Source organism: Bombina bombina, chromosome 4 (assembly GCF_027579735.1).
Source record: "Bombina bombina isolate aBomBom1 chromosome 4, aBomBom1.pri, whole genome shotgun sequence".
NCBI classification, from domain to species: Eukaryota; Metazoa; Chordata; class Amphibia; order Anura; family Bombinatoridae; genus Bombina; species Bombina bombina.
In genome coordinates, this window is record NC_069502.1 from 1,157,580,886 (window position 1) to 1,157,598,861 (window position 17,976).

The 17,976-nt window shown below is 42.9% G+C and overlaps 1 protein-coding gene across 1 annotated transcript in view; it reads right to left on the reverse strand.

Moving 5' to 3' along the window:
- The window catches only part of ENAH (ENAH actin regulator), a gene marked incomplete in the record, with an annotated part of 421,876 nt that overhangs the window by 38,125 nt on the left and 365,775 nt on the right, over positions 1–17,976 (reverse strand). The window contains 1 exon segment of the mRNA XM_053712606.1: positions 593–641. Within this exon segment, the coding sequence (XP_053568581.1) occupies positions 593–641 (49 nt within the window).

Here is a 17,976-nt window from a genome sequence, read left to right on the forward strand (position 1 = left end):
AAACAACTGTCTAATTTACTTCTTTTATCTAATCTGTTTCATTCTTTTGGTATCATTTGTTGAAGGAGCAGCAATGCACTAATTGTTTCTAACTGAACACATGGGTGAGCCTATCACAATTGGTATATATAAGCAGCCACCAATCAACAGCTAGAACCTAGTTTCTCTGCTGCTCATGAACTTGCCTAGATAAACCTTTCAGCAAATGATAACAAGAGAAGAAAGCAAATTAATTGTTTTCTCTATCTGAATCATGAAAGAAATTTTTTGGGTTTCATGTCCCTTTAATATTATAAATCAAAAATAAAAAGGCGATTGCCACTAGCATATGGAAAACCCAAATGTTAAGATTGCCTTATTTCTTTTCATATTTATTTTCAATGTTTTTTTTCCACTTTAATTTTTATACTTATTATCTAAGGAAAAATTACAATGTGAAAATAAATAAAACCCAGGAGGTGAGATTATCCATTCCTATTATAGGCACCACTCTGGCTATTACTTTTTATACATCCTATACATATGCTTAGTTTTAATACTCAAACAACAAAACTCTCTGTACATATGTATTATCTACCCATAATGCACTTACCTGGTGTACCAGTTGAAGGAGTTTTTGTGGCTATGGATTCAGGTTCCTCCTGTTAAACCAAACAAGACATCACTAAATAAAACGTACAGTATGTCACCAAAACAAACTACCAACATCATACATACTTAAAGGGACATAATACTCATATGCTAAATCACTTGAAACTGATGCAGTATAACTGTAAAAAGCTGACAGGAGAATATCACCTGAGCATCTCTATGTAAAAAAGGAAGATATTTTACATCACAATCTCCTCAGCTCAGCAGAGTAAGTTCTGTGTAAAAAGTTATACTTCACCTGCTCCCAGCTGCAAGTAAAAAATAATAATAAAAAAAAATGAAGAAATGAACAGCAGCCAATCAGCATCAGCAGTGCTGAGGTCATGAACTCTTTTACTGTGATCTCATGAGATTTCATTGTAAACTTCCCTAATCTGAATAGGGAAATAATATGAGAGTGCACGAGGCTCATCCTTTCAGCTGTCCCAGGACAGACATACTAATATGCTGCTTAGAAATCCTTTACAATGGGATGTGGCTACTGAGGAACTTTTGAGGTAAAATTTCTTTCTTTTTTTACATAGAGATGTTCAGGTGATATTTTCTAGTCAGCTTTTTACAGCTATGCTGCATCACTTTCAAATGTTTAAACATTTGGGTATTATGGCCCTTCAAATATATAGCTTTATATGTGCATAGCCTACCATAAAAAGCAACCAACAAACTGGTGCAGACTGTATTAAAGTGTCATTTAAGTGCACATACTTAGGGCTCTATAGGTGATACACAATGCCAAACCTGTAGAACTTCATACGCCAAGGGGTGTGCACACCAATCAGAGGCTGCGTAAGCTACTAGGTCAGCACCAAAGGATTACATTTGTATTTTTTTTTTTAACACACAGGGATAGATTACGAGTGGAATATCTATTATAAAATACATAGAACATATTCTGCTATGTACATAAGAATGTATAATATTTACAGTAAATACATAGTTACACTACTAAATATGACTATTGCATAAATATAATTTTTTAGGTTTTATCTATTTAACTGCAAAGGGCTCCAGTACACTTATACATACAGTATCTCACAAAAGTGAGTTAGCCATTTTCCCTCCCTGTTGTCATGTGACTTGTTAGTGTTACAAGGTCTCAGGTGTGAATGGGGAGCAGGTGTGTTAAATGTGGTGTTAATCGCTCTCACACTCTATCATACTGGTCACTGGAATTTCAACATGGCACCTCATGGCAAAGAACTCTGAGGATCTGAAAAAAAGAATTGTTGTTCTACATAAAGATGGCCTAGGCTATAAGAAGATTGCCAAGACCCTGAAACTGAGATGCAGCACTGTGGGCAAGACCTTACAGCGGTTTCAAAGGACAGGTTCCACTCAGAACAGGTCTCACCATGGTCGAGCAAAGAAGTTGAGTGCACATGCTCAGCGTCATATCCAGAGGTTGTCTTTGGGAAATAGATGTATGAGTGCTGCCAGCATTGCTGCAGAGGTTGAAGGTGTGGGGGGTCAGCCTGTCATGGCTCAGACCATACGCCGCACACTGCATCAAATTGGTCTGCATGGCTGTCGTCCCAGATGAAAGCCTCTTCTAAAGATGATGCACAAGAAAGCCTGCAAACAGTTTACTGAAGACAAGCAGACTACAGACATGGATTACTGGAACCATGTCCTGTGGTCCGATGAGACAAAGATAAACTTATTTGGTTCCGATGGTGTCAAGTGTGTGTGGCGGCATTCAGATGAGGAGTACAAAGACAAGTGTGTCTTGCCTTCAGTCAAGCATGGTGGTGGGAGTGTCATGGTCTGGGTCTGCATGAGTGCTGCCGGCACTGGGGAGCTACAGCTAATTGAGGGAACCATAAATGCCAACATGTACTGTGAAATACTGAAGCAGAGCATGATCCTCTTCCTTCGGAGACTGGGCCGCAGGGCAGTATTCCAACATGATAACGACCCCAAGCACACTTCCAAAACGACCACTGCCCTGCTAAAGAAGCTGAGGGTAAAGGTGATGGACTGGCCAAGCATATCTCAAGACCTAATTGAGCATCTGTGGGGCATCGTCAAATGGAAGGTGGGGAGCGCAATGTCTCCAACATCCACCAGCTTCGTGATGTTGTCATGGAGGAGTGGAAGAGGACTCCAGTGGCAACCTGTAAAGCTCTGGTGAACTTCATGCCCAAGAGGGTTAAGGAAATTCTGGAAAAACAAAATTTATGCTTAGCTGATGAATTTATTTATTTCTTGACACGGTGAGTCCACGGATCATCAGTAATTACTATTGGGAACATAACTCCTGGCCAGCAGGAGGAGGCAAAGAGCACCACAGCAAGGCTGTTAAGTATCACTTCCCTTCCCTCAAACCCCAGTCATTCAACCGAAGGAAAAGGAGAGAAAGGAAGTAACACAAGGTGCCGAGGTGCCCGAGGTTTACAAAAAAAAAAAGACCATCTGATAAACAGGGCGGGCCGTGGACTCACTGTGTCAAGAAATAAATACATTTATCAGGTAAGCATAAATATTGTTTTCTTTTTAATGACACAGTGAGTCCACGGGTCAGCAGTAATTACTATTGGGAATCAATACCCAAGCTAGAGGACACAGATAAGGGAGGGACAAGACAGGGAACCTAAACAGAAGGCACCACTGCTTGAAGAACCTTTCTCCCAAAAGAAGCCTCAGCCGAGGGAAATGTATCAAATTTATAGAATTTTGAAAAAGTGTGTAGAGAGGACCAAGTTGCAGCCTTGCAAATCTGTTCCACAGAAGCTTTATTTTTGAATGCCCAGGAAGAGGAAACAGCCCTCGTGGAATGAGCCGTGATTCTCTTAGGGGGCTGCTGTCCAGCAGTTTCATAGGCCAAACGGATTATACTCCTCAGCCACAGAGAAAGAGACGTAGCCATAGCTTTCTGACCCTTGCGTTTCCCAGAGGAAATGACAAACAAGGAAGAGGACTGGCGAAATTCATTAGTCGCCTTCAAATAGTACTTCAACGCACGTACCACATATAGGTTGTGCAACAAACGCTCCTTATGAGAAGACGGGTTAGGACACAGAGAACGAACAACAATTTCTTGGTTAATATTCCTATCCGAAACCACTTTAGAAAAGGAAACCTAACTCAGTACGCAGAACCACCTTATCGGAATGAAATATAAGGTAAGGGGATTCACACTGCAATGCCAAGAGTTCAGAAACTCTTCGAGCAGAAGAAATTGCAACCAGAAACAAAACTTTCCAAGATAACATCTTAATATCTAAGGAATGCATAGGCTCAAACAGAGCCTGCTGAAAAACTCTAAGAACCAGGTTAAGACTCCAGACTAACATGCTTGAACACAGGCTGGATTCTAACCAGGGCCTGACAAAAGGCTTGGACATCTGGCACATCCGCCAGACGTTTGTGCAACAATATAGATAAGGCAGAAATTTGACCCTTCAAGGTACTAGCAGATAACCCCTTCTCCAGACGCTCCTGGAGAAAAGACAAAACTCTACTCCAAGAGTAGCCTCTGGATTCACACCAATACAGATATTTACGCCATATCTTATAGTAAATCTTTCTTGTAACAGACTTGCAAGCCTGAATCATAGACTCAATGACTGACTTAGAAAATCCACGCTTAGATAAAATTAAGCGTTCAATCTCCAAGCAGTCAGTTTCAGAGAAACGAGATTTAGATGAAGAAAGGGCCCTTGAAGTAGAAGGTCCATCCTCAGTGGAAGTCTCCAAGGTGGCAGAGATGACATCTCCACTAGGCATGCATACCAGATCCTGCGAGGCCACGCCGGAGCAATGAGGATCACCGACGCCCTCTCCTGTTTGATTCGAGCAATGACCCATGGAAGGAGAGCGAACGGAGAAAACAGGTATGCTAGATTAAAATTCCAAGGGACCGCCAAAGCATCTATCAGTACAGCCTGAGGATCCCTTGACCTTGACCCGTACCTCGGGAGCTTGGCATTCTGACGAGATGCCATGAGATCCAGCTCTGGCTGTCCCCACTCGAGGATCAAGCTGTAAAATACCTCCGGGTGAAGTTCCCACTCCACTGGGTGAAAGGTCTGTCTGCTCAGAAAATCTGCTTCCCAATTGTCCAATCCTGGAATGTGGATTGCAGAAAGCAGTTGTAGGTCTCCGCCCACTGAATAATGTTGGCTACCTCTGTCATGGCCAAGGAACTCAGAGTTCCTCCCTGAAGGTTGACATAAGCCACTGAAGTTATAATGTCCGACTGGAACCTGATAAACCGGGCTGAAGCCGAGGCCAAGCCAGAAGAGCATTGCAGATTGCCTTCAGCTCTAGGATGTTTATGGGGAGACTATCTTCCCGAGTCCATAGACCCTGTGCCTTTAGCAAGCCCCAGACTGCTCCCCATCCAAGCAGGCTGGCATCCATGGTCACAAGCACCCAGGTAGGCCTGTGGAAGCAGGTTCCTTGGGAAAGATGTTCCTGAGATAACCACCATGGAAGAGAATTTATTGTCGCCTGATCCAGTTCTAATCGCGGAGACAGATCCGCATAAACCTTTGAGAAAATCCTGGGAGCTGTGGCAAGACCGAATGGAAGGGCCAAACAAAAGTGTTTGTCTAAAAAGACGAACCTTAGAAACTTGTGATGGTCCCTGTGAATGGGAATGTGCAGGTACACATTCTTTAAATCTACTTTTGTCATGAATTGACCCTCTTGAACCAAGGGAAGAATGGAACAAATCATTTCCATCTTGAAGAATGGTACTCTGAGAAACTTGTTTAGACTCTTAATGTCTAAAATTGGTCTGAAGGTTCCCTCTTTTTTGGGAACCACAAACAGATTGGAGTAGAATCCCAGACCCTGTTACTGCATTGGAACAGGAACTATCACTCCCAGGTCGGATAGATCCCGGACACAATGTAAGTATGGCTCTCTTTATCTGGTCTACAGATAAGGAGGAACCTGCCCCATGGAAGAAAAGCCTTTAACTCTAGTTTGTATCGCTGGGACACGATGTCCACTGCTCAGGGATCTGGAACATCCCAAACCCAGGCTTGAGCGAATAGAGAAAGTCTGCCCCCAACAGCTGACTGAGTCACTAATGGGCTTCTTAGATTGCTTCCCCTTGTTCCAAGACTGATTGGGCTTCCAGGAAGACTTGGACTGTTCCTGTTTGGAAGGGGGGGGGGGGGAGGCTTACCTTTAAAGTTTCAAAAATTACTCTGACGTCCTTTCTGTTTATTCCTCTTATCCTGAGGAAGTGCCCCTTTCCTCCCGTAATATCTGATATGATTCCGGCCAAGCCCGGCCCAAACAATGTCTTACCCTTGTAGGGAATTGCCAAAAGCTTAGACTTGGAGGACACATTCGCAGACCAGGACTTCAACCATAAGGCTCTACGGGCCAGAACAGCAAAGCCAGAAATATTTGCTCCTAATTTAATGACTTGTAGAGAAGCATCCGTGATAAAGGAATTGGCCAACTTAAGAGCCTTGATCCTGTCCTGGATCTCTTTCAAGAGGAGTATCAGTCTGAATAGATTCAAACAAAGCATCAAACCAGTAAGCTGCCGCGCTGGTTACAGTAGCAATACACACCGCAGGTTGCCATTGTAAACCCTGGTGTACATACATCCCTTTAAGTAACCCTTTCAACTTCTTATCCATAGGATCATTAAAGGAACAGCTATCCTCTATGGAAATAGTGGTTCTCTTAGCCAAGGTGGAAATTGCCCCTTCCAGCTTGGGGACCATTTGCCAAGACTCCTTTATAGAGTCAGCTATTGGAAACATCTTTTTAAAAATTGGGGATGGAGAAAAAGGGAAACCAGGTCTCTCCCATTCCCGTGCAATAATCTCTGTAGTTCGGTCTGGTACAGAAAAAACCTCCACCGTGGAAGGTTCGTCAAAGTATTTGTTTAGCTTACTAGACTTCTTAGGATTGACTACGACAGTAGTTTCGGAGCCATCCAAAGTGGCCAAAACCTCCTTAAGAAGCAACCGGAGGTGTTCTAGCTTAAACCTGAAGGATACAACTTCAGCATCAGAAGAAGGAATTACACTGTCTGAGATTTCACTCTCAGATGCTACCAAAGTATCTTCCTCCTCAGACTTCTGGGAGGGAACATTCAGAATAGCCACAACTGTGTCAGAAACCTTACTCACTGATTCTTTACATTTCCTCTTGCGCTTTCCCAGCAGCATGGGAAAGGCAGACAGCGTATCAATTACCGCAGAGGATATGTGGGTAGCAATGTCTTGCAAGGTAACTCCAACAGTAGTGTGAGAGGAAACGCAAAGCACTGCATGTGTAGACGATAAGGTTTGGGACACTTGAGGAGAAAGCTGCGGCATATCTTGAACAGGAGACTCCTGAACAACATCCTCCTTAGATAATGATGGCTCAGGATCAAAAAGTATATCCCTGCAATGCAATGTTCTCTCAATACATGAGGAACAAAAAGGGATTGGTGGTTCCACATTAGCATCAAAACAAACTATAAGTAACATTTTGCTGGGCCTCTTGGTCCATCCTTACCCAATAAATAACCAAACAAAAAAATACTTTTATTCCACTTTGAAATTTATTTGCAAAAAAAGTTACGGTTTCTTAAAATTTAAAACTAACTTTATTTCTTAACAGCAGAGCAGCAGCTCTACAGAAAACTCAGACAGCCTCTACACCTCAGCAAGCTCTGGTGAGGTGCCTACCTGTCCTGCTGGATGCCGGAATCAATAGTAATTAGCGATCCGGACTCAATCCACAGCTGCTCCAACCGGCTATCAAGTGATCTCTTTCACCATCTTCAGAAAGAGCAGAGCCGCAAAGATTACTCCACTATACAGTACACACAGAAAAGCACGCAAACCCCCCCCAAAAAACCTTTGCCGCCTCAGAAAAAGCCCGTCCATCGTGGGCGTACCTAACTTAAAGTTCCCGGCCACCATTAACTTCCTTTTCAAAGGTAAAACCGCCGGGAGAATTACTAAGTAAAAAACACGCCCGATGCCATCCACCCTGTCCGGAACACACCGGACACAAAACACTAACAGCCTTATTAATAAAAGTTCCTCTCGTCCCCAGTGCCTGCACAAACTGCCACACATTATCCCATTAACCCATAATAGGATCAAATGTAGCTAATGTCCCAAACAGAACTAACTGTTAAAGTGCCAATATTTCCTTTCTTCAGAGAATTTAATTTGGCACTTACCTAAATGTAGATCTGCCCGGCAGCAGGACAGCTCACTTGGTTTGAGAGGGCTTCCCTCCCTCACATGGACCTGTGGAAAAAAGGAAAGACTGAATAATCTTACTCAGGCTTTCAAGTTAGGGCAGCAACAACTGTTTGAGAGGCGCAGTGGGGATTATTGCTTAAAAGCCACCACTGCTCTACTGAAGAGGACTACGGCTAGACCCCAGAAAAGATCAGAGCAAACCTGCTCTGCTTTAAAATAAGAAAATGTATGCTTACCTGATAAATTTGTTTCTTTTTAGACACGATGAGTCCACGGATTTCATCCTTACTTGTGGGATTACGCCTCCTGGTCAGCAGGAGGAGGCAAAGTGCACCACAGCAGAGCTGTATATATATAGCTCCTCCCTTCCCTCCCACTCCAGTCATACAACCAAAGTTAGGAAGAGAAAAGAAAAAGCCAAGGTGCAGAGGTGTCTGAAGTATACAAAAAGTAATAACCTGTCTCATAGAACAGGGCAGGCAGTGGACTCATCGTGTCTAAAAAGATACAAATTTATCAGGTAAGCATAAATTTTCTTTTCTTTTTAAAGACAAGATGAGTCCACGGATTTCATCCTTACTTGTGGGATACAATACCAAAGCTAGAGTACACGGATGAAAAGGGAGGGACAAGACAGGGAACCTAAACGGAAGGCACCACTGCTTGAAGAACCTTTCTCCCAAAAACAGCCTCAGTCGAGGCAAAGGTATCAAATTTGTAAAATTTAGAAAAAATGTGAAGAGAGAACCAAGTTGCAGCCTTGCAAAACTATTCAACAGAAGCATAATTTTCGAATGCCTATGAGGAAGCAACAGCCCTGGTGGAATGAGCTGTAACTCTTTCAGGAGGCTGCTGTCCAGCAGTCTCAAAGGCAAAAACGGATGATACTCTTCATCCAAAAGGAAACAGAGGTAGCCGTAGCTTTCTGACCCTTACGTTTTCCAGAAAAAAAAGACAAATTGAAAAGACGATTGACGAAAGTCCTTAGTCGCTTGTAAGTAAAATTTGAAAGCACGGACTACGTCCAAATTGTGCAAAAGATGTTCCTTCTGAGAAGAAGGATTAGAACACACGGAAGGAACAACAATGTTCTGATTAATGTCCCTGTCTGAAACAACCTTAGGAAGAAAACCAAGTTTAGTACATAAAACCACCTTATCCGAATGAAAAATAAGGTAAGGTGAATTATATGGTAATGCCGAAAGTTCAGACACTCTTCGAGCAGAAGAAATGGCAACAAGAAATAAAACATTTTTCCAAGATAACAACTTAATATCTATGGAATGCATAGGCTCAAACTGAACCCCTTGAAGAACTTTAAGAACTAAATTCACACTCCATGGAGGAGCAATTGGTTTAAACACAGGCCTGATTCTAATCAAAGCCTGACAAGAGGATTGAATATCTGGGACATCTGCCAGACGCTTGTGTAACAAAATAGATAAGAGATCTGACCCTTTAGGGAACTCGCTGATAAACCCTTCTCCAATCCTTCTTGGAGAAAAAAACTAAAACCTAGGAATCCTAACTCCATGAGCAGCCCTTGGATTCACACTAATAAAGATATTTACGCCAAATCTTACAGTAAATCTTCCTAGTTAAAGGTTTACGCGCCTGAATAAAAGGTATCTATGACCGAATCAGAGAAACCTCGCTCGGCTAGGATCAGCCGTTCAATCTCCAAGCAGTCAGCTTCAGAGAATATAGATTTGAATGATGGAAGGGTCCCTGAATCAGAAGGTCCTTTCGAAAAGGAAGCCTCCAAGGGGGTAGAGACGACATCTCTACCAGGTCTGCATACCATATTCTGTGAAGACAGGCTGGAGCTATGAGAATCACTGAAACCCTTTCCTGTTTGATCCGGACAATCACTCAAGGAAGGAGAGCAAAGGGAGGAAAAAGATATGCTAGATTGAAGGACCAAGAGGCCGCCAGAACATCTATCAGAGTCGCCTGAGGATCTCTGGATCTCGACCCGTACCACGGAAGTTTGGCATTCTGTCTGGATGACATGAGATCCAACTCCGGCTGACCCTATATGAGGACCAGATTGGAGAACACATCCGGTTGAAGACCCACTCCCCCGAATGAAAGGTCTGTCTGCTCATAAAATCTGCCTCCCAGAAGACCACTCCTTGGAAAAGAATTGTCGAAAGACAACAAGAATGGGTCTCCACTCACTGAATTATTTGGAGACCTCCGTCACCGCCAAGGAACTCTTTGTTCCTTCCAGATGAATGATGAGAAAAGAATTGTCGACAGACAACAAGAATGGGTCTCCACCCATTTAATTATTTTGGAGACCTCTGTCATCGCTAAGGAACTCCTTGTTCCTTCCTGATGATCGATGTAGGCAATTGACATTATGTCGTCCGACTGGAACCTGGTAAACTGAACCAAGTCAGCTGAGGCCAGTCCAGGCGAGCATTGTAGATCGTTCTCAGATCCATAATGTTGAAGAGCAACAAAGACTCCGTCTGAGACCATATCCCCGAGCCCTCAGGGAGTCCCAAACTGCTCCCCACCCCAGAAGGCTGGCATGTGTTGTCACAATCTCCCAGTATGGTCTGAGAAACATGTTCCCTGGGAGAGATGAGCCAGAGAGAACCACCAACGAAGAGACTCCTTTGTCTCCTGTGCCAATAGATGTCGAGGGGAAAAGTTCCAAATAATTTTTGAGCATGTCCAACTGCAGAGCTCTGAGATGAAAGCAAGCAAACGGGACGATGTCCATTGCCGCTAACATCAGATCTATCAACTCCATGCACTGATCCTTTTTAATCTTAAAAGTAACTTTATTGTTGTGTACTTTTGTTCCATCCTAAGTCACAAAGGATGAATTGACAAAAACAGCTGAAATTCAATAAAATCTACACATACAAAACGTTACTGTCTCTTTAAATCATAAAAGTAACCTTATTTTTGTGTGCTTTTGTACCATCCAAAGTCACAAAGGATAGATTACCAAATAAGCAGCTGAAAGTCTGTAATAAAATCACACATAAAGAACGTTACTGTCTCTTTAAATCTTAAAAGCAACTTTATTTTTTGTGTGCTTTTCCATCCAAAGTCACAACGGATGAATTAAAAAGAAATAGCTGAAATTCCTTTAATAAAATTAGCAGCTAAACAAAAGTTACTGTTGCTTTAAATTTTAAACTGCAAAGTTTTATTTTTGTATGCAGCAAACAAATAAACAGTGAAATAAATGCAACTAAGAATACTTCATGTACCCTTTCTAAGTCTTAATCCCAAAAACTGGGACAAATATTTGCACCATTGCTTCCGATAACCGGAAGTGATATGAAGGAAGAGTGTAATAACGCCTCTCCCCAATACAAAGCGCACACTACAAAAGCTAGAATCCTCCGCTCCTCACTATTGCATAGTATTGTAAGGAGGAAGAAGTGTCTCTGGCGCCCTTTATAAAAGTGAAAGTCCTCCGCTCCTTGCTATTGTAAAATAAGTGTAAGGAGGAATAAGTGTCCTAGGCACCTTTAAAAACTCCGCCCCTCGTGGGCGTTTCACCAGCTATCTCCCGGTCCCATTGTTTATGTAAAGGCACCGGGAGTAACAATATAACATTTGAGAAGTTGAACATTGCCAATAAAAGCTGCTCAGCCTGCTGTCTCTAAGAACAGCCTTACCTGGAACAAAAGAACAGACTGAACAGTTTCTTATGTCGCAACAGCTGTTCAGTCCGTCTATCTAGAGCCCATAAATTGACACCCAAATTTTGTCTCCCGGTCAGCTCTAATAGTGAATAAGACCGCAGGAGATGAGACTCCCCAGTGCCTTCATTCCAGCTGCCATAAAGTCTCCTGATAGATGAAGGAGAAACTGAGCCTAAATTTGATGAGATCTAAATAAAGAAGTGTTCAAAACTTTTTCTGAGATCCTTTACTCTCCCCAGAAAAAAAGTCAGCACTTACCTCATCTTCTGCCTAGCAACAAGGCAGTTCCCAGGTTTAGGAGGTCCTTTCCCTCCCATGGCCCTGTAAATAAACGAAAATCCTGAATAAAAACAGAATTTATGTTTACCTGATAAATTTCTTTCTCCAACGGTGTGTCCGGTCCACGGCGTCATCCTTACTTGTGGGATATTCTCTTCCCCAACAGGAAATGGCAAAGAGCCCAGCAAAGCTGGTCACATGATCCCTCCTAGGCTCCGCCTACCCCAGTCATTCGACCGACGTTAAGGAGGAATAATAGCATAGGAGAAACCATATGGTACCGTGGTGACTGTAGTTAAAGAAAATAAATTATCAGACCTGATTAAAAAACCAGGGCGGGCCGTGGACCGGACACACCGTTGGAGAAAGAAATTTATCAGGTAAACATAAATTCTGTTTTCTCCAACATAGGTGTGTCCGGTCCACGGCGTCATCCTTACTTGTGGGAACCAATACCAAAGCTTTAGGACACGGATGAAGGGAGGGAGCAAATCAGGTCACCTAAATGGAAGGCACCACGGCTTGCAAAACCTTTCTCCCAAAAATAGCCTCAGAAGAAGCAAAAGTATCAAACTTGTAAAATTTGGTAAAAGTGTGCAGTGAAGACCAAGTCGCTGCCCTACATATCTGATCAACAGAAGCCTCGTTCTTGAAGGCCCATGTGGAAGCCACAGCCCTAGTGGAATGAGCTGTGATTCTTTCGGGAGGCTGCCGTCCGGCAGTCTCGTAAGCCAATCTGATGATGCTTTTAATCCAAAAGGAGAGAGAGGTAGAAGCTTGATTGAATAATGAAAAACTACAGTTAAACACTAAAAAACTCTAAGCCATCTCCGTGGAGATGTTGCCTGTACAACGGCAAAGAGAATGACTGGGGTAGGCGGAGCCTAGGAGGGATCATGTGACCAGCTTTGCTGGGCTCTTTGCCATTTCCTGTTGGGGAAGAGAATATCCCACAAGTAAGGATGACGCCGTGGACCGGACACACCTATGTTGGAGAAATCCCTCAGGTTTTCTTGGTAAGGGCAGCAGAGAATGAGAGGTGCAGTGAGAATTATGTCCCACCAGTTCCCATTGCTCTAAAGCCACCAAATGCTCTACTGTAGAGACTGATATGGACTACGGCTACACCCTAGAACAAAGCAGCACTCTCTGGCACTGCTTTAAAAATAATAAACACTTGATTGAAGAATCTAATCTAACACCTCACTTTGTCCCTTCCTATCACTAACTTAGGCAAAGAGAATGACTGGAGTGGGAGGAGCTATATATACAGCTCTGCTGTGGTGCTCTTTGCCTCCTCCTGCTGACCAGGAGGCGTAATCCCACAAGTAAGGATGAAATATGTGGACTCATCGTGTCTTTAAAAAGAAAAACTCTTGATTGAAGAATTTTCTTTCAGACACCTAAACTTTACCACCTCCTTGCAATGCAGGCAAAGAGAATGATTGGGGTTTGAGGGAAGGGAGGTGATACTTAAAGGAACACTGAACTCAAATTTTATATTTTGTGATTCATAAAGAGCATGCAATTTTAAGTAACTTTCTAATTTACTCCTATTATCAATTTTTCTTCGTTCTCTTGCTATCTTTATTTGAAAAAGTAGGGATCTAAGCTCTTTTTTGGTTCAGTACTCTGGACAGCACTATTATTGGTGGATGAATTTATCTACCAATCAGCAAGGACAACCCAGGTTGTTCACCAAAAATGGGCCGGCATCTAAACTTACATTTCAAATAAAGATACCAAGAGAATGAACAAAATGTGATAATAGAGCGTGAAATTTTAAGAAACTTTCTAATTTACTCCTATCTGAATCACAAAAGAAAAAATTTGGTTTCAGTGTCCCTTTAACAGCTTTGCTGTGGTGCTCTTTGCCTCCTCCTGCTGGCCAGGAGTGATATTCCCAATAGTAATTACTGATGGTCCGTGGAATCACTGTGTCACTAGAAAGAAATAATTGTGGCCACAGAAAATATTGACACTTTGGGCCCAATTTGGACATTTCCACTTAGGGGTATACTCACTTTTGTTGCCAACGGTTTAGACATTAATGGCTGTGTGTTGAGTTATTTTGAGGGGACAGCAAATTTACACTGTTATACAGGCTGTACACTCACTACTTTACATTGTAGCAAAGTGTCATTTCTTCAGTGTTGTCACATGAAAAGATATAATAAAATATTTACAAAAATGTGAGGGGTGTACTCACTTTTGTGAGATACTGTATGTATACATATGTATTTGTGTGTTTACATATATATATATATATATATATATATATATATATATATATACTCTCTCTCTCTCCACTTAGGGGTATACTCACTTTTGTTGCCAACGGTTTAGACATTAATGGCTGTGTGTTGAGTTATTTTGAGGGGACAGCAAATTTACACTGTTATACAGGCTGTACACTCACTACTTTACATTGTAGCAAAGTGTCATTTCTTCAGTGTTGTCACATGAAAAGATATAATAAAATATTTACAAAAATGTGAGGGGTGTACTCACTTTTGTGAGATACTGTATGTATACATATGTATTTGTGTGTTTACATATATATATATATATATATATATATATATATATATACTCTCTCTCTCTCTCTCTATATATATATATATATATATATATATAACATAATTTATGCTTACCTGATAAATTCCTTTCTTCTGTTGTGTGATCAGTCCACGGGTCATCATTACTTCTGGGATATAACTCCTCCCCAACAGGAAATGCAAGAGGATTCACCCAGCAGAGCTGCATATAGCTCCTCCCCTCTACGTCACTCCCAGTCATTCGACCAAGAATCAACGAGAAAGGAGAAACCAAGGGTGAAGTGGTGACTGGAGTATAATTTAAAAGATATTTACCTGCCTTAAAACAGGGCGGGCCGTGGACTGATCACACAACAGAAGAAAGGAATTTATCAGGTAAGCATAAATTATGTTTTCTTCTGTTATGTGTGATCAGTCCACGGGTCATCATTACTTCTGGGATACCAATACCAAAGCAAAAGTACACGGATGACGGGAGGGATAGGCAGGCTCATTATACAGAAGGAACCACTGCCTGAAGAACCTTTCTCCCAAAAATAGCCTCCGAAGAAGCAAAAGTGTCAAATTTGTAAAATTTGGAAAAAGTATGAAGCGAAGACCAAGTTGCAGCCTTGCAAATCTGTTCAACAGAGGCCTCATTCTTAAAGGCCCAAGTGGAAGCCACAGCTCTAGTAGAATGAGCTGTAATTCTTTCAGGAGGCTGCTGTCCAGCAGTCTCATAGGCTAAACGAATTATGCTACGAAGCCAGAAGGAGAGAGAGGTAGCCGAAGCCTTATGACCTCTCCTCTGACCAGAGTACACGACAAACAGGGAAGACGTTTGTCGAAAATCCTTAGTTGCCTGCAAGTAGAACTTGAGGGCACGAACTACATCCAGATTGTGTAGAAGACGTTCCTTCTTTGAAGAAGGATTTGGACACAAGGATGGAACAACAATCTCTTGATTGATATTCCTGTTAGTGACTACCTTAGGTAAGAACCCAGGTTTAGTACGCAGAACTACCTTGTCTGAGTGAAAAATCAGATAAGGAGAATCACAATGTAAGGCTGATAACTCAGAGACTCTTCGAGCCGAGGAAATAGCCATTAAAAACAGAACTTTCCAAGATAACAATTTTATATCAATGGAATGAAGGGGTTCAAACGGAACACCCTGTAAAACGTTAAGAACTAAGTTTAAACTCCATGGCGGAGCAACAGCTTTAAACACAGGCTTGATCCTAGCTAAAGCCTGACAAAAAGCCTGGACGTCTGGATTTTCTGACAGACGCCTGTGTAACAAGATGGACAGAGCTGAGATCTGTCCCTTTAATGAGCTAGCCGATAAACCCTTTTCTAAACCTTCTTGTAGAAAGGACAATATCCTAGGAATCCTAACCTTACTCCAGGAGTAACCTTTGGATTCGCACCAGTATAGGTATTTACGCCATATCTTATGGTAAATCCTTCTGGTAACAGGCTTCCTAGCCTGTATCAGGGTATCAATAACCGACTCAGAAAAACCACGTTTTGATAAAATCAAGCGTTCAATTTCCAAGCAGTCAGCTTCAGAGAAGTTAGATTTTGATGTTTGAATGGACCCTGTATCAGAAGGTCCTGTCTTAGAGGTAGAGACCAAGGCGGACAGGATGACATGTCCACTAGATCTGCATACCAAGTCCTGCGTGGCCATGCAGGCGCTATTAGAATCACTGATGCTCTCTCCTGTTTGATTTTGGCAATCAATCGAGGAAGCAGCGGGAAGGGTGGAAACACATAAGCCATCCCGAAGTTCCAAGGTGCTGTCAAAGCATCTATCAGAACCGCTCCCGGATCCCTGGATCTGGACCCGTAGTGAGGAAGTTTGGCGTTCTGGCGAGACGCCATGAGATCTATCTCTGGTTTGCCCCAACGTCGAAGTATTTGGGCAAAGACCTCCGGATGAAGTTCCCACTCCCCCGGATGAAAAGTCTGGCGACTCAAGAAATCCGCCTCCCAGTTCTCCACTCCCGGGATGTGGATTGCTGACAGGTGGCAAGAGTGAGACTCTGCCCAGCGAATTATCTTTGATACTTCCATCATTGCTAGGGAGCTTCTTGTCCCTCCTTGATGGTTGATGTAAGCTACAGTCGTGATGTTGTCCGACTGAAACCTGATGAACCCCCGAGTTTTTAACTGGGGCCAAGCCAGAAGGGCATGGAGAACTGCTCTCAATTCCAGAATGTTTATTGGCAGGAGACTTTCCTCCTGATTCCATTGTCCCTGAGCCTTCAGAGAATTCCAGACAGCGCCCCAACCTAGTAGGCTGGCGTCTGTTGTTACAATTGTCCAGTCCGGCCTGCTGAATGGCATCCCCCTGGACAGATGTGGCCGAGAAAGCCACCATAGAAGAGAGTTTCTGGTCTCTTGATCCAGATTCAGAGTAGGGGACAAGTCTGAGTAATCCCCATTCCACTGACTCAGCATGCACAATTGCAGCGGTCTGAGATGTAGACGTGCAAAGGGAACTATGTCCATTGCTGCTACCATTAAGCCGATCACCTCCATGCATTGAGCTACTGACGGGAGTTGAATGGAATGAAGGACACGGCATGCATTTAGAAGCTTTGTTAATCTGTCTTCTGTCAGATAAATCTTCATTTCTACAGAATCTATAAGAGTCCCCAAGAATGGAACTCTTGTGAGAGGAAAAAGAGAACTCTTCTTTTCGTTCACTTTCCATCCATGCGACCTTAGAAATGCCAGAACTAACTCTGTATGAGACTTGGCAGTTTGAAAGCTTGAAGCTTGTATCAGAATGTCGTCTAGGTACGGAGCTACCGAAATTCCTCGCGGTCTTAGTACCGCCAGAAGGGCACCCAGAACCTTTGTGAAGATTCTTGGAGCCGTAGCCAATCCGAATGGAAGAGCTACAAACTGGTAATGCCTGTCTAAGAAGGCAAACCTTAGATACCGGTAATGATCTTTGTGAATCGGTATGTGAAGGTAAGCATCCTTTAAATCCACTGTGGTCATGTACTGACCCTTTTGGATCATGGGTAAGATTGAACGAATAGTTTCCATTTTGAACGATGGAACTCTTAGGAATTTGTTTAGGATCTTTAAATCCAAGATTGGCCTGAAAGTTCCCTCTTTTTTGGGAACCACAAACAGGTTTGAGTAAAACCCTTGTCCTTGTTCCGACCGCGGAACCGGATGGATCACTCCCATTAATAACAGATCTTGTACACAGCGTAGAAACGCTTCTTTCTTTATCTGGTTTGTTGACAACCTTGACAGATGAAATCTCCCTCTTGGGGGAGAGAATTTGAAGTCTAGAAGGTATCCCTGAGATATGATCTCTAGCGCCCAGGGATCCTGAACATCTCTTGCCCAAGCCTGGGCAAAGAGAGAGAGTCTGCCCCCCACTAGATCCGGTCCCGGATCGGGGGCCCTCGGTTCATGCTGTCTTTGGGGCAGCAGCAGGTTTCCTGGCCTGCTTGCCCTTGTTCCAGGACTGGTTAGGTTTCCAGCCTTGTCTGTAACGAGCAACAGCTCCTTCCTGTTTTGGTGCAGTGGAAGTTGATGCTGCTCCTGCTTTGAAATTCCGAAAGGGACGAAAATTAGACTGTCTAGCCTTAGCTTTGTCTTTGTCTTGAGGCAGGGCGTGGCCCTTACCTC